This window comes from Hyperoodon ampullatus, assembly GCF_949752795.1.
Source record: "Hyperoodon ampullatus genome assembly, chromosome: 1".
Lineage (NCBI taxonomy): Eukaryota > Metazoa > Chordata > Mammalia > Artiodactyla > Ziphiidae > Hyperoodon > Hyperoodon ampullatus.
The window spans coordinates 30,153,528-30,179,298 of NC_136914.1; the positions used below are offsets into that span (position 1 = coordinate 30,153,528).

The 25,771-nt window shown below is 34.0% G+C and overlaps 1 protein-coding gene across 3 annotated transcripts in view; it reads left to right on the top strand.

The window, feature by feature from the left end:
• FSTL5 (follistatin like 5) overlaps window positions 1–25,771 on the top strand; it is a gene marked incomplete at both ends in the record, with an annotated part of 543,379 nt that overhangs the window by 317,294 nt on the left and 200,314 nt on the right. For all 3 annotated transcript variants that reach the window (XM_079698612.1, XM_079698613.1, XM_079698614.1), the window contains one exon: window positions 21,257–21,423. In XM_079698612.1, the coding sequence (XP_079554738.1) occupies window positions 21,257–21,423 (167 nt within the window). The remainder of the gene's footprint in view (window positions 1–21,256; window positions 21,424–25,771) is intronic.

A 25,771-nucleotide genomic window follows, 5' to 3' on the forward strand; every position in this document is an offset into this window, starting at 1 on the left:
GATGATTAGTAATGGTTGTTTTCCATTATGTTATAAAATTAAATTTACAAACTCAGGAGAACAAAATGTGTTAGCAAATTATATGTTTTCATATATCACTATATTTGGCAGAATGATATTGAAATAACAACATTTAGTGAGGAAACTTTGAAGTAAATTTTGGAATAGACATATTAACTGGTTTCATTTTCATTAATAAGCTGTGGTAATTTACATAGAAATATTATATGTAGTACATACTTCAATCTTTATTCTTTGAAATTTTTTATCCTATTGAGACATTTGTAGCTTAATGAATGACATAAAATTTTAAACTTTGATCATATTCTCTCCTTTCAAATCATACATCTTTATATCTTCTAATAAATGTATCATAATAATTTTTACATTTGTTAAAAAAATAACTTAGTCATTAACCATATAAACATCATTTCTTTTTTTTCTTTTTTTTCTTTTTTTCGGTACGTGGGCCTCTCACTTTTGTGGCCTCTCCCGTTGCGGAGCACAGGCTCCGGACGTGCAGGCTCAGCGGCCATGGCTCATGGGCCCAGCCGCTCCGTGGCATGTGGCATCCTCCCGAACCGGGGAACGAACCCGTGTCCCCTGCATCGGCAGGCAGACTTTCAACCACTGCGCCACCAGGGAAACCCATCACTAAGTTTTAAGATAGTTTGTTATGCCAAAAAAAAAAGTATTATTATAAGGAAGGGTTTAACTAATGAATTTAATGCATTCCAATATCAATCCAAATATGACTACTTTTCAAAAATAAGATTAAAACTGGGTACGGAATTTCCAGAAAGGCTCATTTCTCTCATTCCACTTTCTTCCTTTCAGTTTGTGTAGAATGTTAAGACTGTGTAATAGTTATTTTGGATCAAGGGGTAGCTTTGAGGATGGAAAACAGAAGGAGTGAAGAAGAGAGAGGAATCCTAGCTTTCTAGTGATATTGTCAAACCACCAATTCTAGACTTCTCCCCAGTACCTGAGAAAGAATAAAATCTTTTGTGTTTACGCTATTCAAAGTGATATGAAAATTTCAGTGATTAACTATTTGAAAATAGTATGCATTCTTACAATCTTAACTCATATCGTAGGGGAAGGTTAATGTAAAATGGCTCCGAATGATAAAAAGAAATAAGTGAACTAACAGAAAATAATAAATACATTTTAGTCACAAGTTCTGGAAAGCTTTGTGTAAGAACAATAATGGAATAAATACTGAAGCATATTTGTTAAATTGAACTGCACATAATTAAATATGACTCCATAGCATAAACTGTCATAAAAAAGTATTTGTGACATGTATGGCAGATAAATAAATGTTAAACATTGTACGAAATCATGATGAATTTAGTATACATTTATTTCACCATTAGCATGTCGTTATACTTTTAGTTTGCTTCAAATATTTCGTTGTTATAAATAATTACAAAAAAGTAAATTAAATTGAGGCACACATTTTTACTTCTTTAATTGCCAAAGTGTGTCTGTTTGTGTGTGTGTATGTGTGCTGTTTAGTGATAATACATAATGTTGGCAGGGGCCAGAGCAACATACATTCTTAGTCCAAATTATTAGATTGAAAATTGGTATTCATTTTGACAGCTCAAATATCAAATATGAATGAAAAATTTAAATTTGTTAACAAAATTTGTTTCACATATTCTAAGGATTTATTCTAAAAATAGTTTGTTCAAAAAGAGTGTGTAGTGTATACAAGATATGATTCATTTAGAATAAATAGTAATGGAGATCGAAATGACTATGATACCAAAATGATGAGACTGATTAAATTATAAATATTTTACATCTACACAATGTAAAACCGTGTAATTACTAAAAATAATAAAGAAATATGGGTAACAATATAAAAATATGCCTAACATAATTGAGAAAAAGGATACAAATCTACGGATACAACATTACACTTGTATGTCTTATGTTACCATATATATGCATATGTTTATATAATAATGTTTTATATATATACACAGAAAAATACACACATATTTATCAAAATTTAGATCTTACTATATAATTATTTCATATGTACATAAAAATATTTCAGAAGAATTATGGGAGACCTTTATTATATAATATATAAGGCTTTTTTTCTGGTTATTTTCCCCCAAATATTACAAAATTGCATACTAAGTATGTTTAATATGTAACATTAAAATGTAGAAGTAGTATCAGATTTGTATGTATATATACACATACATATAAGAGTTGGACAATTCATTTTTCTTTTGTAAAGCAATTTAACAATATGTACCAAGAATTTTAAGAAATATTTTTAATTTTCACCTTTTAATTCCTCTTTTGAAATTAGGACAAGATAATATAAAATAAGGGGGAAAGTATATAATCATGAACATGTACATTATTGTATTGTGTTTATTACACTAAAAAGAATAATTAATTAAATTATGTCTAGTCCACATGATAAAATCTAGTCATTTTTTAAATGATGATTTCGAATGAGAAATCAATTCTTGTTCAAATTCTCATCATCACCAGGGCTAATAATCATCTGTCACGGACAGTTTTACTAGTATCTCCTGTACAGCCTCTTCTGATTGGTCAGTGCCAATGTGATACTTTATGAGGTACTTCTGTTTACAAGGATGGAAAATAAACATAGATGTCTTGAAACGCACAAACATCCATCCATTCATTGAAAATAGCTTGAAAAATGGTACCAAAATGCTTCTGATATGTGCTAGATTGTTTCCTAATTCGATTTTATACTTCTCATATTTTCTGTGATATAGTTTTTTGTTATTGCAGATTTTACTTTTATAAAAGAGAAAACCGAAAAAAAGCAATGGCATCAAAGTGTTTGTTTGCAATACCAGTATTTACACATTTTTAGTGGAATAATTTCTATTTTATGAAGATCATTTTCAAATCACACACACACAGACACACACATACACACACACACACACACAGAGGCTGTTTTTACTTGATTGACATGACCCAGGGCTGAATTTATCTGCTTCATTAATTGATTTCCATAGTTACTGTCTCATATAATGAAACTTTTTCTTGGACTCTGTAATTCAGTTTGATTTCTGGATGGTATCTACATACTATTACCATTTTCAGTGCTACACTTCACTGAACTGAATGATTTAATGTATTTTTCTTTATGCCAGAGGGCCTTACAAACAGGATAGATTAGAAAGCATGGAATTCAAAGATCTTCCTATTTTCAGTCTTTCAGTACCTCCTATTTTTAAGTCTTCATAATGCCACTGTTAGTGTGTTGCCTAAAGTTTTTACTTAATCTTTTGTAAATTTCTTGTTTGACAAGATATCTCCTTTTCCAAGGGGAAATTAGAAATACATTTGAAAACATACACTATCATAATTTTTTCTCTAAATATTTTCCTTATTTAATCGAAAGAAAAATATTAAATAAAATAATAGAACATAATAATAATAATAAATAAAATAAAAACAAACTCTGACCTCTAAGGAAGGTGGCATAAGTCACATCACTTGGAATGTGAGGGTCTATAGCACATCCTTGCCCTCCCATATGAAGATGCCAGAGAGAGAAAGATGAAAACAAAACAAACAAAAGCAGAAAAGTTAAAGCTTTAAGGTAGCCCTTCATCAAGCAGATTAAATAATGTCTTCATGTAAACCTTAGCAGATGTAAAGCTCAAAGGAGGTGGAAGGGTTGAGGAATGAAAAAGCGTCTTGAAGGGACAAAGAAAACCTTAGAATTAGGACACTATGCACACGAGATGGGTAGGTGGTTAAACATTGATCTAATTAAGTAGATTCAGAGCTCAGAATGTGATGTGACAAGGATAATGTATAACATTACATCTAACTCCATCGTATTCACATCTATTTAATTTGTATCTCAAAGCTCAGTTCCTAAATTGAAATGTGGATTATATTCATTTTTAACAAAATATTTTCTCCTTACATAAAAACATATTTATGTGAAGAATAGTTTTTAAGTTAAAATTGCATCTTTAATATCCTTGATATAATAGTGGATTTAACTTTATATCATGTAATTACGTTTTGATTCAAAATTAACTGGAAGAATACAATTAGGAATAAAGGTGTAAATATTTGGGCCTTGGTATAATATTATTTTATACTTTCTGGAATATAAGTTCTGTGAGGAAAGGACTATTTCTGTCCATTTCAAAAATGTACTTAACACACACATATTACCCAGCAGATCATATGACTGTGCCCCCTTTCCTGGGAAATTGGAAGGGGTCTTATAATTTCAAGGTGGAAAATAGGGCTGTAGGTAAGGATCAGGGCTGATGTTGTATTGCATTCTTCTTCTCCTGGCGGCACTAAGATCATTAGGGCTGGTGTCAGGTAGTTCCGGAACAGGTTCTGGTGGTCCTTGAAGTTATCTTTTCGTGACCTTCTTTCTGGAATGAAGAATGCTCACAAAGGAAGAGTGCTAGGGAGTGTTGTCTTGGAGAAGTAAACATCAGGTGCATAGTACCACTTTAGCTAGAGGGCAGTCACTATCAGAGTGCAATTATGCAAGAAAGAAAGGGGAGGAAAAACCGTCTGTAGGAGACAGGTTGAATGGGAGGAACGACTAAGGGCTGAGTAAGGGCTAACATAATGGGGGTGTCTCAGCATGTCTCTGCTACAGCAGAACCAGTGTAGCATAATGATAACGAGCCCGTATTTCTGGAGCTGGGGCTGAGGAGTGCTGTATTCCAACCCCAGATCTGCCACTTAATAGTCATATGTCCTTAGGAAAGTTACACAATTGCTCCCTGTTCCAGTGTTCCTAACTTTAAAATGCAATAATCATTGTAACTCATGTGATTTTGGAGGATTAAGTGAGTAAAACCTAATAAAGCATGGAAAACAGTGTGTAGCACATAGTAAGTACTTAATGTGTGTTAGAAATTATCGTGAAAATCATGTTTTACTGAAATCTTTATTCTTATATATTATTAGTGTTTTTTTATGCTTCCTTTAATTTTCTCGTTTTATGCTGTAAGTTTTCAATATTTATATTATCCTTGCTCCCCTGCTTATAACTGTACAACCTTGAATAATTATTTAATTATTATTTAATAATTATTTAACCTCTCTAAGATCTAATACCACATCTGTAAAATGAGGATAATAATATTTGCTTCAATATTTGAATTTTCAATGCTGAGAAAAGAATTTAGTACGATGTCTAGTACATACTTAGTGTTCATACTTAATGTTCAGTTATTAAAGTTATTATTGTTTTTTTTTAAGTTTTATTGTTTGCTAAAAATGGACTCTAGGTGTATGGATCAAAAGCTAATAATACCCTTCATATACTACAACTCATATTTCATTTAGAATTTACTTCACAGTCATGTACCAAAATTCTTTCCCATGCAGTATATAGTTAATCTCCAAACGGTGTTCTCTAACCAGTACACTTCAACTTGTCACTTTCTTTCAGCATTCCTTCTGTGTATTACTTTATATTTATCTAAATTAAATCTCATCCTGTATTGCTGTTTTCCCATTTCTCACTTTTCATCACTCTGAAACTTTTCTCACTTTCCACTGGGTTTGCAGTTTATTTTGAAAATCTATCTGTAGTTCTGATAAATGCACCCTCTTCTTTCTGTTGATCAAATGCAATGATAGACCCCTCTCTGGATTCAGCTTGACTCATATAATTATAGCATCCTTTTTCTGTATTTTCAATAATTTATTTCTGTAATTTATATTATCAGTAGTAGTAGTAATAATGATGAAAACAAACCTGAAAGTACTTGGATCTTAGAAACTACAGAGATTGGTTCATTGTTCCTTGTTGCATTTCTCTGAGCCCAAATGCCTAACAAAAGGGGCCAAAGATTGTTGCAAATAATCTATTTTTCTTGATGAGTGAAAAACAAAACAGCATACTTTAAATTACTCCCTTCAATCCCCCTCATATTCCCTTCCACGAGGAATAAATTTTCGTGAGGATAGTTTGGTCACTGGGATTTATATCCAAGTGTGTGGGATATATATACACATATACATAATATATTTATTTATATTATAAATAGTGTTATATATACTTGGTATATATTACATATAATAACCCTTATATATATTATACATTTACATCCAACACAGATATTGACCAATCTGCTTATAAAAATCCATGTTTTATTTATTATTTGTCTTGCATTAAATTTCAGCCTGCTTAGTCTTAAGAAAACTATAGTGAACACTCCAGATTATTAGTGAAAGGGCACACCCGCTCAGTTCTCACGTGGGAGCCGCAGGGACCAGAGTTCAGAACTGACACAAGAAAATTTGTAGCTGTTTCTGTTCTGACTCCCCGAGAATACTAATAGGTTCAGGAAGGGAAGTGATGACATTTCCAAATGTACGATATTAAGAGGCACACATTAAATACTTGTTAACTGATAAATAATAATTTTGAAATAAAGAAAAACAATATATTATAAAGTGGTAGCTATTAATTTCATCTTAGATTATAAATTTTTCCCCAAGATACAATACGTTGTTAATACTTTCTTGCTTTCCCTAACCCCTCCCCTCTCTTCCTCTCTCAATCTCTCTAATCGCCGCCCTTTTGGCTAGCTCTCTGTATTTCTCTGTCTCTCTATGATTCTGTCTGTCTCTGTCTGCCTGTCTGTCTGTTTCTTTCTCTTTTTCTATTTCTTTCTTATTAGGTGGCAATATATGTCAGTTATATGGTATAAATAAATGAATATTTCTCAAACAACTATATTCTGTAGTTTGAAATGAGTATTTTGTAGTTTTTTTATGCTTTTTTATCACATATAATTGACTTACAATATTATATTAGTTTCAGATATACAATATAGTGATTTGATACTTTTATATATTGTGAAATGATCAACATAAGTCTAGTTACTATATAGCTATGATCAAAATTAGCTGTCAGGTACATATAAATTCCCTAAATTGAGACTGGTTCTTCATTATATTTTAAAAGTGGTATATAACATTTATAAAATCATATTTTACATGAATAAAAGGAAATTTACACTTATAGATCAATTCAGGAAGAAAAATATAAAGGTGTCTGTTGGATTGACCCCTTTATCATTATGTAATTCTCTCCTTTGTCTTTTATTACCGTCTTTCTTTCAAAGTCTATTTTGTCAGTTATGAGTATAACTACTACAGCTTTCTTTTCGTATTTTTTGCATGGAATATATTTTTCCATCCCTTTACTTTCAGTCTGTGTGTTTTTGTCCAAAGCTAGTCTCCTGTAAGTAGCATATAGATGGGTCTTCTTTTTCTAAAATCCATGCATACTCTCTATGTCTTTAGATTGGTGAATTTTGTCCATTTATATATAAAATATAATAATTATTGATAGTTAAGCACTTATTGCCACTTTTTTTATTTTTTATTTTTTACCGTACGCGGGCCTCTCACTGTTGTGGCCCCTCCCGTTGCGGAGCACAGGCTCTGGACGTGCAGGCTCAGCGGCCATGGCTCACGGGCCCAGCTGCTCCATGGCATGTGGGATCTTCCCGGACCGGGGCACAAACCCGTGTCCCCTGCATCAGCAGCGGACTCTCAACCACTGCGCCACCAGGGAAGCCCTCTTGCCACTTTTTAAATTGTTTTCTGGTTGGATTTTTAGTTCCTCTTTTTTCTTTTATTCTTTTTATCTCTTCCCTTGTGTTTTGGTGGTTTTCTTTATTATTTTGTTTAAATTCCTTTCCCATTTTTTCCTTTGTGTATATTTACTATAGGTTTTTTCCTTGGTGGTACATACGGCCTCCTTTGTAATAAGTAGTGTGTTTTAAGTGGTAGCAATTTAAATTCATACACATTCCAAAGCTATATCTTTTATCACCCCACCCTTGTTTTATACTTTGATGACACATTTTACAACTTTTTATTTCATGCATCCCTTAACTAAATATTGCAATTTCAGTTTTTACTGCTTTTGGTTTTTAACCTCCATGCTTGCTTTATGAATAACTGATTCACTATCTTTTTATTATTATTATTATTCTTTTGGAGTATCCACCCCTTTACTTACATTATCTATCTGTCCTTGCATGCTGCCTAATTTTTTTTAACATCTTTATTGGAAGATAATTGCTTTACAATGGTGTGTTAGCTTCTGCTGTATAACAAAGTGAATCAGCTATATGTATGCATACATCCCCATATCTCTGCCCTCTTGTGTCTCCCTCCCACCCTCCCTATCCCACCCCTCTAGCTGGACACAAAGCACCGAGCTGATATCCCTGTGCTATGCGGCTGCTTCCCAATAGCTATTTTACATTTGGTAGTGTACATATGCCAATGCCACTCTCTCAGTTTGGCCCATATTACCCTTCCCATTCCCTGTATCTTCAAATCCATTCTCTATGTCTTTATTCCTGTCCTGCCCTGAGGGTCTTCAGAATTATTATTATTATTTTTTTTTTAGATTCTATATATATGTGTTACCATAAGGTATTTGGTTTTTATTTTCTGACTTACATCACTCTGTATGACAGACTCTAGGTCTATCCACTTCACTACAAATAACTCAATTTCATTTCTTTTTATGACTGAGTAATATTCCATTGAATATATGTGCCAAATCTTCTTTATCCATTCATCTGTCAATGGACACTTAGGTTGCTTCCGTGTCCTGGCTATTGTGAATAGTGCTGCAATGCACATTTTGGTACATGACTTTTTGAATTATGGTTTTCTCAGGGTATATGTCCAATAGTGGTATTACTGTGTTGTATGGTAGTTATATTTTTTTTTTGTTTTTTAAGGAACCTCCATACTGTTCCCGATAGGGGCTATATCAATTTACATTCCCACCAACAGAGCAAGAGGGTTCCCTTTTCTCCACACCCTCTCCAGCATTTGTTGTTTGTAGATTTTTTGAAGATGGCCATTCTGACTAGTGTGAGGTGATACCTCATTGTACTTTTGATTTGCATTTCTCTAATGATTAGTGATGTTGAGCATTCTTTCATGTGTTTGTGGGCAATCCGTAAATCTTCTTTGGAGAAATGTCTATTTAGATCTTCTGCCCATTTTTGGATTCGGTTGTTGTTGTTGTTGTTTTTATATTGAGGTGCATAAGATGCTTGTATATTTTGGAGATTAAGTCTCTGTCAGTTGCTTCTTTTGCAGATATTTTCTTCCATTCTGAGGGTTGTCTTTTCATTTTGTTTATGGTTTCCTTTGCTGCGCAAAAGCATTTAAGTTTCATTAGGTCCCATTTGTTTATGTTTGTTTTTATTTCCATTTCTCTAGGAGGTGAGTCAAAAAGGATCTTGCTGTGATTTATGTCATAGAGTGTTCTGCCTATGTTTTCCTCTAAGAGTTTTAGAGTGTCTGGCCTTACATTTAGGTCTTTAATCCATTTTGAGTTTATTTTTGTGTATGGTGTTAGGGAGTGTTCTAATTTCATTCTTTTACATGTAGCTGTCCAGTTTTCCAAGTACCACTTATTGAAGAGTCTGTCTTTTCTCCATTGTATATTCTTGCCTCCTTTATCAAAAATAAGGTGACCATATGTGCATGGGTTTAACTCTGGGTTTTGTATCCTGTTCTATTTACCTATATTTCTGTTTTTGTGCCAGTACCATGTTGTCTTGATTACTGTAGATTTGTGGCATAGTCTGAAGTCAGGGAGCCTGATTCCTCCAGTTCCGTTTTTCTTTCTCAGTATTGATTTGGAAAAGTACTGAAGGGCAATGGAGGGGAGGGAGATGAAGTTGGTCAATGGGATTTGGACAAGTCTGTCTGCTAATTGGCACTTATTGCTTTTAAACTCCTACATCCTCACAGAGACTGAAATTGGGGTACCATCTTCCCTGATGGTTACATTTCAAAGGGAAAGCTCCTAGGTCCTAGAGAAAGATATTCCTGGATTATAAAACCAGCGGCAAGCTGAGAGAAGACTTACATCTCAAAGGGACAGAGAAAGAATATACACTACAACTTTCTTAAGAAAAGGGAAGTCATGGGTTTATAATCCAGACAGGTTTTGTCTAAAGGTTAGTCAAACGGAGAAAAACGGGAAGGCAGTCCTGGTCAGATCTAGGTCCCTCTGATTTCTTAGAAAGAAAGTGGTAACAGTGTTGACAAGTGTTCCTGGGAAGATTTTCATCTCAAAAGCATTTCTGCTAAACATCTTTTTGGTTAAAATACATTTGTATTAAAATGTTCCTTATTAAAATGTAAATACTGTCTTGGCAATCAAGTTTGTTCATGAACTAGTACTGTGAATGACTTACATGGGAAACTCAGATAGCTTTCCTTCTGGCTGAGAATGTGCCCTGGGAGTTAGTATTTCGATTGGAAGAAGAGGGGAGAAATGATCACTGTTTTACATGATAAACTTAGGGAAGTTTATAAACTTGGGGACCAGTAGGACGCCATCATCAGGGACTAAGAAATTGCATTTGGACAAGAAAAATTTAACTCACATTTGCATTTTTCATTGGACTCTAAAGGATCAACTATTGGAGTTATAATAGAAACTCATCCTTCTGTTTTTTACAGAGGACTCAAAGATAAAAAAATACATTGGTACTTTACAAACTCACCCATTGTAAATGGGCACATTTTTCACGTATTCTCTGTGTAATTATTTTATGCTTAGCGTCGACTGAAAAAAATGCACAACATAAAATTTGAGAGTTATGTTTTATTCGGAGTACATTCTTGGGACTTCAAGCCCAGGAGACAGCCTCTGAGATAGCTCTGAGAGAACTGCTTGGAAGAGGTCAGGGAAGAGCCAGGATATACAGGAGTTTTTGCAACAAAGACCAGGTAGAGAGAACATCAGAAGATGACTATTAATTAAAGAAAACCAGACATCTTGAGTTAAGGAATTTAGCACTTTTCTCTGTATGGGGAGATGCAAGAGTCCGGGCTCACTGAAATCATTCCTTTGATGTGCACCTCAGCTCTCTGGGGCCAGTATCCTGTGTTTTCTCATCCTGAGTTTCCTCAGGGTGCACCGTCCGGGCAGCCCACATGTAATGGCATCATGGCTGCAACATCCTTTGTTTACTGATATGGCAGGCAATATTTTAGTTCTCACTACTGTTCTGACCTAGAGAATGAGCAGAATCCAATAGATCACATTTAAATAAGTAAACCATGTTGAAGGAAGTAAAACCATCAAAGTAGTGTTTCAACTGAGTAGGCGACTTTCTATGAAGGGCCAGCAGAAATATTTTAGACTTTGCATACCATAAATTTTCTATAGCAACTGCTTAACTCTGCCTATATAGCAGAAATCAGCCATAGACAATAGCACAGACAGTAGTAATGAATGGATATGGCTGAGTTCTAATACAACTTTATTTATAAAAGCAGGTGGTGGGCCAGATTTGGTTCATGGATGTAGTTTGCCAAGCCCACAGCTATGGGAACATTTTCTTATCTGAAGAATGCTCTAATAACTCAACTCTTTTACAGCCTACCTGAGTTAATGGTCTACTTGCAAACATATGATGATATGTGTGGTGTGAAAAAAAAATGAAAAGGAGACCAAGAACTAAGAATTTGTGAATAAACTTGAAAGTGACAAAAAAGAGAAAGGCTCTCTACACAGAAATGCCTTTAGAGTTGAAAAGGGAAATTCATTAGCTGATTAGAGCTTGACTGGATAAGGAATAGCCAACTCGCTTTTTTGTAATTTTCTATTCATCAATCTTGAGAAACTTTTTGACCTGTGCATTACAAGGGATATTCCCAGGCTCTCAGCTGACACTACTTACTAAACCTGAGGCTTTCCCATTTGTAAATGAATAAATTGGTATTCCAGGATAAACAAAAGTATCCTGTGGTTTTGATTAGCTCAGTCAATCCCCAATGGTCTAATTAATTCTGGATGAATTGTTTAAATTTGTTTCTGGATTTCCATAGCTGAGGCCCAGTCTTCAGATGCTGTGAAGAGCTGCCAAAATGAACAGCTAACGTTCAGTTCCCCATCCTTCACATCCATTTGCTGTAACATCTTAGAGAGGCTCTAACTCTGTAAAACTTCGTAGTGAAGGCAAATGCTCTGGATCCCAGTTTCAATTTTATCAGTAATAGCAGTGCATTTTGACTAATAGCAGTCTTTCTTACCTGGATTGTTTTAATTAGACAAACAATGCTAAAGTCTTTTTCAGTGGGAAATGCTCAAATTCTCTTTCACTGTGTGGAATGAATAGTTCGTTTATTTAGCTCTGTCTGCCTGGCTGTAATATTAAAAAATGGTGAAATTTTTTCAGTTTATTAAAGACAGAGCAAATAATGCATCGTCTGATTCACTTCTCCTGCATTATCATCCTGGGGTTTCCCAGAGATAACACAGGTTAACATTTTTTCCTCGTATCTGTAATAGCTTTTTAACAGGCCACTGAGCACACTGTTAGCATACAGGAAATGTGTATTGATTAGCTGATTGCTTTATTCGGACTGACAAATGAGGATTCACAGCAAACTCTTCATGTGGGATTGTCTCTTTCATATATCTATGCAATTTCTCATCCCAGATTACCTCATTGAATTCCATATATAAGTAATCATACTGAAACTTTAAAATAAATATTAAAGACAACAAGAAACTTCAGTATTTTATGCATTCAGGGATTTGGATCTCAATATCAAATGTTCTCAAATCAGATGATACTTATACCAATAAATCACACAGGGAAAAGATACTTGATTACTTCGACATTTCATTGATATTCTTCACAATTGTTTATAAATAGAAGAGTGATTATCATTATGTTCCATAACCTCTTTTTTTTAAACATGCATATATATATAAGTTCAACCTCAAGGGTACTTAGTTTGTAGGTGAAAGTAAAACTACAGCATAAGCAGCCTAATGGGTCATGAGGCTGGGATTTTTTCTCTCATGCTTAAGTAATATCTATGAAAATTAAACCAATGAGATTTTTTTTTTTTCGGTACGCGGGCCTCTCACTGCCTTGGCCCCTCCCGTTGCAGAGCACAGGCTCCGGACCCACAGGCCCAGCGGCCATGGCTCACGGGCCCAGCCGCTCCGCGGCATGTGGGATCTTCCCGGACCGGGGCACGAATCCGTGTCCCCTGCAGCGGCAGGCGGACTCTCAACCACTGCGCCACCAGGGAAGCCCAACCAATGAGATTTTACATAAGCAGTACCTTTCCCAAAGTGATCACAAGGTTATATTTATAAGCTGGGTGAACTGGCGCCTATATTAACCTACAAGCACTTTGATAGTTCTTCACTAGTAATAGCAGCTGCAGCCTATGTGGAATTTACTAATGACTAGACACAGTCATAAGTATTTTAAAATATCATATCTTATCTTCACAATATTCTTAAGAGTTCGGTACCATCTTTATTATAAAGATGGAAAAATTGATACTTGGAGTCTAAGTCACTTGTCAAAAGTCTTCTAAATAGTGTGCATTAGAAATCAAACTGGGGCAGCCATCAAGTCATGTCTCAAATCTGAGTCTTGCTGGTAATATAGTTCATGCTTTCATCCCCATGTTATGCAGGCTTCTTTGTCAGTAGCATGCATCTTTTTAAGACAATTGCTTTACACATTATCCAATGATAGGGTGTTTTCTTTCTTCTCACCATTTGTGATCAAGGACCTCAACTCCTCTTTCTGTGTCCTTTTGTGGGGAAAGTACATATCTGATCACAAGACGTCTGGTGAAACTTCAATTATTTACTTCTTCCTTACCTAATAGTACCACAAAAAGAAAAAAAAAATTAGGGTCATTATAGCATCTAACTCTTAGATGTGAAGGTTAAATGAATCAACCACTTAAAACAATGCCTGGCAAATATTAACCATTGAGTGAATGCTGACAGTTTTCTTTTATCCTAGTCCTACAAGGAGCAATTCACTTGTAAAGAAACATTAAACTTGGTATAACATACCTTGAAATATCAATACCTTATTATTCCAGCCTATATACCTATCATGTGAAAATCATCCAGTTGTATGCACTCTTGAAGTTTTCCAAATCATAAAGTTAAAACTAACCTTACTACTTAGGGTGGCCACCAAATTCTCTGTTGGATACAGTTTTTGTTAGCTCAGGTTTCAAATGAAAACTATTCTTCATAAAGAAAGAATTATTTTTCAAGTTGTTAGTGTCATACATATCATTGAGTAAATAACCTTGTTCTTCACATACTCCAGTTTAAAATTCAACTGTATATAATTATTTGAAAGAAAGAAATTAAATTAAATGGAACAAAATGTTGAATGGTAATTGTATTATATTTGTAAGACCACAGAAGGAGTATCAATATCATGAATAAATAAAAAGGAAAATGAGACTCATTATTGTTAACTTGTAAAACTGCTTGAAGTATTATCAAAATACAGTCCTGTCTATAATAATGTATTGCCCTTATTACAGAGTTATGAGGTGAATAAAAAATGAAATTGTAATTTTACACAAGAACATATTGCTTCATTGTTTTACAGAAAAATCTTTTATGGAAAAGTCTTTTTATTTCTTCCCATAACTTTTAAATCCCACCAATGACATAGGAAGAAATGACCTTTTTGTTTTAATTACTAAATATTTTTATTTATGCTTGTGATTATAAGTCCTTCTTTCTTTCAGAACTTGTGACAAAAATCATTCCATTCTCACTTGAATTCTCAGAATTTCTTCACTAGTGGCTTATTTTCTTCAGGATAAACTTGAGATTCCTTTTTCCTATTCTTTATCAGATTTGTCTTTCCACATTTAGACTTCTCTTCTTTTTTCCTTTGTCCAGTATATTAAAGCTATCTTGAAAATGTATGCATCACTACCTCTGCTTTGTCTTTATAACACCTGAATACTCTGCCATTTCTGTGCCATACTCTAGGCTTCTACAAGGCATATGGCTAACTGGGTCCTCGGAAACAGGAGCTGACAGGGCAATTTTCTCTAGTTGAGGCTTCATTTACCAATACAGAAAGTTTATATGTGAAATTACACTCTTGTTCAAGGCATATAAGAATTCATGTTGCTTCATATTCTTCTTGACACTAGACCTAGTGATTCATACCAATCTGAAAGGTTCGGCTTAAATTTGCATCTTCCTGATTATACATATAGTTGAGCACTTTTCTAGATTTTTCTTAGTCACATGGTTTTACTCATTCATGGAGCATTTGTTTGAGTTTCCTGTTGGTAGTACTTTGGAACTGTCTTTTTCTTATCTACTTTTAGGAGATCTTTATTAATTCTACGTATAAGATCTTTGATAGCTTTGTAGATGGCAAGTATCTTTTCCTGCCCAGTGGCTTGCATCTTTTATCTCTTAATAGTATCTTTTGAGGAAGAGATACTCTAAATTATAATGTAGTAAAACTTATAAATCGTTTCTTAATGGTGAGTTTTCTGTGCCTTGTTTAAGAATATTTCTCTACCATAAGATTATGAAGATATTATATCTCCATGATATATTATTATATATATATTTATTATTATTATAAATGTTTATAATTGTACATATCATATATTATCAAGCATTCTTGAAGTAACAATGTTTAATGTTAAAGTTTAACACATATTTAAACACATTTTTTTCTCTCCTTTCCTTTTTGCATCTTTAAGCTTCCATCTGAGATCATTTTCCTTTTGCCTGAAGAACATCCTTCAGAATTTATCTTAAGACGAGTTACTAGAGATGAATTTTCTTACTGATTTTTGAAAATATACTTATTTTAATATTTATGTATATGTATAAAATTCTGATTGACTTTACTTTGTTTCATCACATAAAATATAATCCCAGTAGCTTTTTCTTCTTATTTTTGCTCATTATATCAGTTGCTTAACTCTCCTTACTGCAAATGCAAGCTGTATTTTTTCATTTACATAATTTTAAGATTGCTCTGTCTTTGATTGTCTTCAATTTCACTACTAAGTGTCTAGATGTGGGTTATTCTAGCTTTTCATTTTCTTTACTTGACATTTAATAATCTTAAACTTATAGATTGGTCTCTTTCAACATTAACGGAAAATTCTTAACTACTATTTCTTCAAATATGGCCTCTGCCCAATTTTCCTTGTTTCCTTCTTCTGGGTTTCACATAAACCTATTTTTGTTAGCTTCAACTGCATTTTTAAATCTTTATTCTTCTGCTTTTTATTCCATAATATTTATTTTAATCTCTCTTTCAGTTTACTAATTCTCTTTTGTACTGTGTCTAATCTGTTCTTAATGACATCAATTTAATCTTAATTTCAGTTATCATATTTTCTACTTATATAACTCTTTCATAAACTTATAATGTTCATAGATTATATATTTAAGTTCTTTTTTAGAATTTCTAAGCTGATCTTATTTTCATAAACCTAAATTTTACAATCCTGGTGACTTTGTTATGGTTGTATGTTATTTCTCCTCATTCTCTTAATGCTGTTGTCTCTCTTTGTTTTCTATATTATCCTTCATTGTGTACTGGATATTTTATTTAAAAATTTTTTATAACAATAATTAGATGAACTAGGATGACGTTATCTTATTATAGAGACGAAGAACTTATGTTTTATGAGACACCCAGACAAAAATAGCCTGCAGTCCACACATTCAATTGCAGAGTGAGGTGCTTTAAAGTCCTACACAGAGAGGGAGGTAGTCTAGTACTGTACCTATCCCATCTATCCCATGTCTCTAGGAATAAGAAGCCATATAGGGCATTTAGACTGATCAATCATTTTCTTAAGGTGGAAAAATTCCCAAAGCAATGTGACTCCAGATGCAATCCCATCTCTCTAAGTTACAATTCTTTTCAGGACATAGGCTAGGAAATTCCTTACTGTCTTCTTGTCTCTTTCATAGATAAGAATGAGAAAGACTATCTCTTTCATTTATTCTTTAAAATATATTATGTGTATTTAATCCAGGGTTATTTATAATTTGCTGTTGTTTTATTTCTTCAGTGGCAGAGTTAGTCCAAATTATCTACTGCATTGTTATTGAAGAAGTTTCTAAATCTCTTTTTAATTTATTTTGTTTTATTTTATAATACATATTATGATATAAGCATATAATAGTTTACAGATAAGCAATTAGCATAAAAAACTCTAGACGTTTTATCATAATAAGTTAGTATATATAGTGGTGTGTCTAACTTAGTTCAGATGTAACATTTATTTGGATATCACCTATTTCTTGACAGAAGACACCATCATAATTTCCCAGTTAGTTAAAGAGCTTGTCAATTAAGTAATTGTGATTTTCTTATTATGAGAATAATTAATTTATTCCTTCTAGCATTCCTAAGTGTCTTTTATTGTGATGTATTTCTTTTTATTTTAATTATTATCTGCTTTTAATTAGTAATTCATTTTAGTGGAGTAGAGAAGGGAACATACATGTTATTTGAAAATATCACTGATAAAATTTCTTCTAGGTATCATTCCTAAAACAGAAATTATAAGCATGATCAGATCAACAAGATTATGAGACTAGTATTTAAATAAATTAAATAAAATATTCAACATAAGTATGTACTTTGGAACTTGAAAAGATGTAGGCATCTAGAAGAACAGAATTCTGTTTATGATACATTATTTTCTTCTTATGATTTTACAGAACTGATTTTCAAACAAATTTACTGAAATCATCTTCTTTTATAAACTGGAGTTTCACAAATATTCAAAATATTTTATTCCCTTTCTGTTCTATTTTAAATTTACATACTATTTTTACCAAACTTTTTATTGCTATTTCCACCACTTAGTCACTATTGGAATAAATGCTTCATAAATACTGATGTGCAGTGTTTGAAATTTTATTCAACTACACTTGTCTCTCCAGATTCTGCTAGAGGAGAATACAATTTTTCATTTCTTTGAAAACAAACTCTTTATATTCCTCCTAGCCACGTTGTGAAGGTGAGAAAGTGCAAAAAGGGATCCACAGAAAGAAAAAATTTTATTTGCCTCTTAGCTTTCCCAGGTGAGCAAACAAAAGAAGCTGCTCTGGAAATGGCATTAATAGTCTTCATAATATCAGATCAAAGGAAGCACCACAACTAGAGCGCTGATTGCTTTCCTAGAATACTTGAGAGGGCCTCCAATAAGAGGAATAATTTATAGGTCAAAAGAAGTACTGACATGTTTCAAAAAACTCAACAATATCTGTTATATCTAACCTATGTGCTTTTACGTTTGGTCAGGACATTAGATGACTCTTGATGTCATATGATACATGTTTTTACTTAGACCTTCAAATGTACAATATCATTGGAGCTAAAAAGATAGAGTACTAAAATGATAGGTGTTATTTGCTGCACATAACTGTTATTTGTCTGTACATAACTAGCATACAATGTTTGTGAATAGAGTGCTATAGAATAAAATGTTACCTTTAATGTATATCTACAAAATTGTGTATTAATGATAATTGACAATGAATTAAATTTCAATACTTTTCTTTGAAACTCTTATTTCTAAACTAACAATTAGGATCACTCAAATATACACAAATGCTCAGATTCAGCTGATCTTACCTCTTAAATTCAGTTTTAAATTAGTTTACAGATTAATTCATAGCTATTGTTTCAGGTTGTTAATGTATCTCTAGAAATAATCACCATTTTTCTCTGAAATTTATAAATGTGACATGTTTTATAAACATTTAATCCATTAAAGCATATTGAATGACATTAGAATATAGGAATAAAAATGTTTAACATTTGTGATTTTGTGAAACTAAATCTTAGTCTGGTAATAACTATAAGAAAGACTAGTCAAGATGAGCATGACAATTCTGTAAGTAAAAGAAATCTTACAGCTAAACTTATCTGAGAAAAGGACCACTTGATTTTGAAGAATAACAGGTAAATGTAATTGGTTTTGTAGATGTAGCTCAATATAATACATTAAAGAAAAGGTGAAGAATGCAGGAAAAAAATTCTATAGGCTTTTTGAAATACATATTATTTAATAGCATGTATTACTGAGATAATTTAAAAAATCATTTAAAAATGTAACCTCCAAATTAACATATAAGTTTTTACTGTGCATGTTAATATTTCCTGGGTGAATAGTAATTCTTATTTCTGATTAAGCATCCTCTCAAAGGATGTCCATTTTACAAGGATGTCCCACATAATGTTATGCCAAATCTCAGCATTTATTCTAAGATGTTCATATTATCTAATTAGCATTGTAATGTATAACTACCAAAAGCACAACTACTCTAAAAGGCCTGGGACCTAATACCAGATGCAGAAGGATAGTGAAAACATTCCAAGGTGACTTAGTACCAATTGTATTTCTAAATGTCAGAATAGCCAATGCTAACATGCCGTTTTTTTAAAATAGATGCCTTATTATCTTGTACGTGATTTTATGAGGAAACAGAAGCTGAAATTCAGGAATGTTAATGGAAATTATTAATAATTCTTATTTGGTACCCTACATGATGTTATTACTTTTATAGTTTTCTCTCTTCCCATAAGTTTGTAATATTAAAGAAAAAGACATAAAAAACACTGTGTCTGCAAATTTCAAAAATTTCCTATGCCTAATTGGTCAAGTATGTTTTTTTAGTAATTTTGTATAAATATATATAACAGAATGGGTATTAAAGAAAAGAAGATTGAACACATTCTCTGTGGTCTTATTACTCAGGAAACATTGAAATACAATGTGAATATGGAAATGTCCTTAGGAAAAATTAAATTGTCAATACAAAAGACTGACCAAGATTTTTGTTCCCCATTTCTATTATTTCTGTTAGTGATGTAAAATCAAAAGAATACATTGAACTGAGTCTCTCTCATAGGATTTTGAAATTTCAAAAGATTGCCTACCCTACCCTTTGACAACGCAAACCAATGATGACTTAAATAACTTGGCTTTTAAAGACAAGATCCTGTATAACAGAATATAAGGGTCAATCTCCTTCTGCTTATTTTTATCAGATAATGGTGAGGAGCATCAACACTTACCAAGTGCATGTAGGGATTCTATGTTCAATCCCGGCCTTCTGAGACAAAAAATTGTGCCATTTTTTGACATTACAGTTTGTGGTGATACCAAAAATTCAAAGAACTTTTTGTTGAACAGTTATAGTCTATAAAAATCATTTGATTAGCATTTCTCTTCCTCCTTAAGAGGAAGATAGGATTCAGAAAGAGAGAAAAAGAAGGTCAAATGATGAAAGGGAAGAAGAGGGATTTGTGGAGGATACAGCTCTGATTGTATCTGATCATATTTATTGCAAATTAAAAGCCACCACTTTGGACAGTCAACCCCTCCATCATGAAAAATATCATCAACCACAACAAAGGAACAAGGGACAATTATGGTCTCCCCACCCACATGGAAATTTCAGTGAGAATAGTGATTTTGGTATTTCTCACCTGGCTGAGACTGAGCAAAGTCACAATGCAAGACTCCAGCATAATATAGAAACAATAGTGTGTCAGTGAGTGTCAGTTGAAAACTAAAGGGCAGTTGTCACACGGGTAAAAACTGGTGGGATTATCCCAGGCATCTCTGGTGACAATGGACAATCATATAAATGTCATGGTTCATTCCCAAGATTGGTGAGAACTGTCTGGAAACAGGAAAGAGGATCCAGATTACAAAGTATATTTCCTGCTGTGGCATCATTACTAGGAGAAATGTGTTTAATGGTTATTTTAAAATATATTTAACTTTAAAATTTAAGAATAAGGAAAGGACTGTACTGGACCCACACTGTCTGATAAAGGCAACTGACAGAATTTCAGGAATTTGCTGTTTGGTTGGTGAACTTCAGTTTTTCCTCCCTCAACTTCTCAAATAAATCTCATTCCTTTAGAGTCAGTTTATGTTCCCCAGCACAGTGATGCATTTTACCCATTCAGCTATGCTAGTGTTCTCTGAAGCCAGCCAGCAATGATCTCACCTCACCCACAATATAAATCTATCAGTGAATAAACAGCATCATTTTTATTTCAATGTCAATGACACACTACATGTTGATTTGGCAGTTAAATAATTTCTCTCTCTTCTGGGTGCAATCTGCCAGGCTTATTATAACTCTACTTCTGATATTCATTTCACGTTTAATAGTGTTTTGCCTCATGAGGATGCCTGTCAATCAATTATATTGAAATGTCATTCTGACCTTTAATTGGAAACAATTTATCCTTTTTTCATTTCATCACAAGATTTTTCCATCTTATACAAATTAAAAGCCTTAATTACTTGTATTCAGAAACTTTATACTAATTAACTTTACAAAACTACATGCTCATCCACACTCCTGATACTGTCTTTACAGAGGTTATCCAGCTGAGTCTGCCTGAAGATCAGAAACTAAGCATCACAGCAACAACTGTGGGACAGAGTACAGTTCTGAGCTGTGCCATTCAGGGAGAACTCAGACCTCCGATCATCTGGAAACGCAACAATATTATTCTAAACAACTTAGATTTGGAAGACATCAATGTGAGTACATAAATAGAGACTGTGTATGATTTGTGTATTTCACATGATATACTCTAGACTTTGTGAAGTCTGAGGAGCTTAATGAAATAAGATGTAGAATTGAAGAGAAGTATTGGAACATTTTCATATCCATTCTCCTGTCTGGGAGGCACTTATAGATCATTTGAAATTATCCAAATCACTTGTTTAAGCGTGGTAAGCAAGTTATATACCATTGGGTTGGTGAGATCACAGAAACTTAAACCATAAATGTCTGGCTCTAAGAATTTCTATAATTACCAACAATGAATCTCTATGTATTTGCTATTATAGTTGAGAAACAGCCTATAGCTTATGAAGTGTTAAAGTGGGTAAAGGAAGTTTTTGCTTCAAATACTTCATAATGTATTACAAATAATGAATCTTAATAAAACAAATAAATGATTTATTTTTCTGGAATGAAAGGACATGTTCATCACTCAGGTTTATTCCTAGAGAATCAGAATCTAAACTCAAAGAGTGTACAGCCCAACAGGTGAAACAAAGGCTGAACTCCAGGGAATTAATTTCTTCCTTCCATGCTTTCTGTTGAAAATGAGCATGAAGAAGTGAACATCATCTTAGATAATGAAAAGAAGTAAATATCGTATGTTATGGGTTGTCTGTGGAAATGAGTTGGGAGAATCCTTTACCTTAGTGATCTTGGGTTCTATAATGTCTTTGCATATAGATTTTAGATATTCTTTACTGTCACTCAAGAAAGCCATCACCTATCCACTAATTCTTTGCTGCTTCATAAAGAACCCCTAAAACACAAGCCCAAGAGAGTCACTCTTATTTGTTACATTTTACTAATATTCTTGTTTAATGTCCTTGAATGCTTCCAAAAAGAAAACTTCTCCATTTTAGATTTTTTTACTTCTATTAAAATTTTTCTAAATTTGCTTACATCTGGGAAATTTCCTCAGAGTATACGGAGAATAATGTTTAATTCTCCAAGATATCAAGAACATTGTGCCATAGAACATTCATTTATTAGTTCTAACAGGTTTTCAGTGGAGTCTATAGGGTTTTCTATATATAGTATCAGGTGATCTACAAATAGTGGCAATTTTACTTCTTCCTTTCCAATTTGGATTCCTTTTGCTTCTTTTTCTTACCTAGTTGCTGTGGCTGGTATTTCCAATAGTTTGTTGAGAAAAGGAGGCTAGAGTGGGCATGCTTGTCTTATTTCTGACTTTAGAGGAAAAGATTTCAGCATTTCACTGTTGAGTATGATGTTAGCTGTAGGTCACATATGGCCTTTATTGTGTTGAGATATATTTGCTCTATTCTCACTCCATTGAGAGATTTTATGTTTGTTTTCATCTTGTATGTCTCTAGGAATTTATCCATGTCTTCTACGTTGTCCAATTTGTTAGTTGTATCATTATTTATAGTAGTATTTTATGATCCTTTGTATATCTCTGGTATCAGTTGTAACAACTCCCCTTTCATTTATACTTTTATTCATTTGAACTCTTTCTCTTTTTTTCCGTAAGTGAGTCTAGCTAAAGGTTTGTTGATTTCATTTATCTTTTCCAAAAAACAACCCTTAGTTTCATTGATCTTTTCTATTTTTTTATTTTTAGTATCTACATTGTTTATTTCTGCTCTGATCTTTATTGTTTCCTTCCTTCTAATAACTTTGGAGTTTGTTTGTCCTTTTTTTCCAGTTCTTTAACTTTTAAGAATGGACTGTTTATTTCAGATTTTTCTTGTTTCTTTAGGTTGTCTCTAGAACCTTTGTGGCTGTCTTATCAGCCCAATTTATTCTTGATAGGTTCAGTTGTTGAGGTCATGCCAAGCCTTGTCAGTGTTTCACATGAAGGGATCTTTGTCAGCTGCTAGTTTTAGGCTAATTGAATACTAGACACTCAGGTAGCAGCTTTTAAAATATGCAAATATATACAGTCCTGTGGGACTACCTCATAACCCCTGCTGGCCTCCAGATTAGGTGATTTGAAGATTTTCCCTTGGAGAGAGTTGAGAAAACCAGGGCTCCAGATGAGTGTATAAGGTCCTTTCTGGAAAGTACCAGTGAGCTGTAGCAAGGCCAAAGGAGAGCACAAAGATGGCATCCCCAGCTTACATTCTCTGAGAGCTCCTTTGTAGCCTCTACATGTGTGGTAAACCTGAAGCCTGCCCCCTCAAGCCTGTCCCTCAAGCTCCAGGACAAGTAAAGGGACCTTTGTCACAGAAAGTCTGAGGGTGTCTGTGTTGTGACCTGGGGGTTGTAGCCTGCCAAAAACACTTCCTCCAATCATTTCAGTCCTGTGGTGGCCAGAAATATAGGCCCCCTTGGCCACCCAAGCCTGATGCTCAAGGGGTGTCCCCTGTGTGGACTGTGTGTGTCCGCTGGCTTCAGTGGGGCCACAGAGGATCCTGGGGTTGGAGTCAGCAGCCAGCTTCAGCAGGGTCACAGGAGAGTTTGTGGGTGGGACAAAGCCACAAACTTCAGTGGGAATTTAGAGGGGGGCCGGGGTGGGGTAAGCCCACTGCCTGCAGCAGGGCCACATTAGGCTCAGGGGTGGCGTGAGATCTTTGCCTTCAGTGAGGCTTTGGGAGAGTATCTAGGTGGGGCAAGCCAGCCAGCACTAGCAAGATAGAGGGAGTACAGAACCTGGTGCCCACCAGTGCTGGCTATACCAAGTTGGAGTGAGAGAGCAAAAATGGCACCCACTAGTGCCTCCATCCCCAGAGGAAGCCCCAACAAACTCCTGTACCTCAGGAGGCACTGTAAGATTAGCTAGTAAATCTCCTTCACATGTCTTCTAGGCATTTTTCAAATTGGTGTTTTCGCACTGGGTCCTGGTGTAAGTGAGTCTGTACATGAGCCCTTTGAAAACAGACTCTCCATTCCCCAGAGCCTTTTGGGTCGCCTGAACATAAGCCCCACTGGTTTACAAAGCCAGACTTTTGGGGCCTCATCTCTCCAGTGCACATTCCCAGGTTGGGAGTGTCTGAGATGGGGATCAAACCCTTCCGTCCTCAGAGTGAAGTCTGTAATTGTGAGTTTCCTCCTGCTCCTGGCTTGCTGCACTGGGTGTGTGACATTTGTGGGAGACTGTCTCTGCCTCTTCTACCATCTCGAGGTGGTCCTTTGTTGTGGAGAAGCTTTTCAGCTAGATTTCAGCTGTTCTTCACAGGGAATTGATCAACCTGTAACTATAGAATTGGTATGCTTGTGGGGAGAGGTAAGTTTTATGCCACCATCTTAAACCGCTTTCTGCATTTTATCTTTTGTTTTCTATTTTCATCCTTACTATCAAGCTTACCACTGTTATTTTAAAGAAGCCTATGTATTCTATGATGCTTTTGTTTGAATACCTCAAAATAAGCTCATTTGAATTGTTTCAAGAATAAGGGGGAGTACATACTATGTAAGTCTTATGATGATATTCACAGAGCTATAGTCTGTGGACAACTTGCAAAAGTGGACATATTCTTGTGCATGGATCATGTAAATTATTTTGCTTACTTTCTTATTCTTGACTGTTCTAGAATCTTGAAATTTCCAGAAAAAAATAATTATAAGTAAGTTAGAGCTCTAAAATATATGTAAATGTTAGATGAATTCTGGCATTAATAAATTAACTTTTACTGGATGAAGTTATTTTGGATACATTTCATAGAGCAGATAAATATTGAGAACTTAAAAAAATCACATTTCCAATATTGAGAAAGTTTCAGTTTCATTTCAAGGCATACTTAATTAAGTTAAACAAGCATTCATAATCTATAGTGTACACAAAACTACCAGCCTTTCAAATAAAGCTGCACAGAATATCCAAAGATGTCTTTGAAAACAGGGATATTTATTCAACTTCCCAATATGCTTCTGGTGTTTTCATTAAGTGCTATGCCATCACCTGTCATATTATCTGAATACATCTAATTGCCTTTACCAATATAACTAAAATGTGAAATAAAACAGTTATAAAATCTCACTGGTGTTTTCTTTATATTTATTTCTGCTTAAAGTCTGCTAAAATAAAGACTTCAGCATATAAATAAACTATATATTGTATACATATATTCAGCACTGTCTCTGGTGGACATCTGACATGATTTTTGGTCACCCAACACCTTTTGAACACCTCTTTGAATATTCTGGCAATGCTTTGATTTTTGCTAACCCCAAGGTGGAAACCAAAATCTTACTTAATCCACCTTCTCCCAGTTAGGAAGCCGATATGTGAATAAGGCTCTAATAAAGAGGATGCTGAGCAAGATTTCCTTTTATAAGCAAGAACAGGGGAATGCAGGTGCTTTTCAGAATCCACTCTCTCCACCCATCCTTCCTGGTGAGTGTTGTGGCAGCAGGATC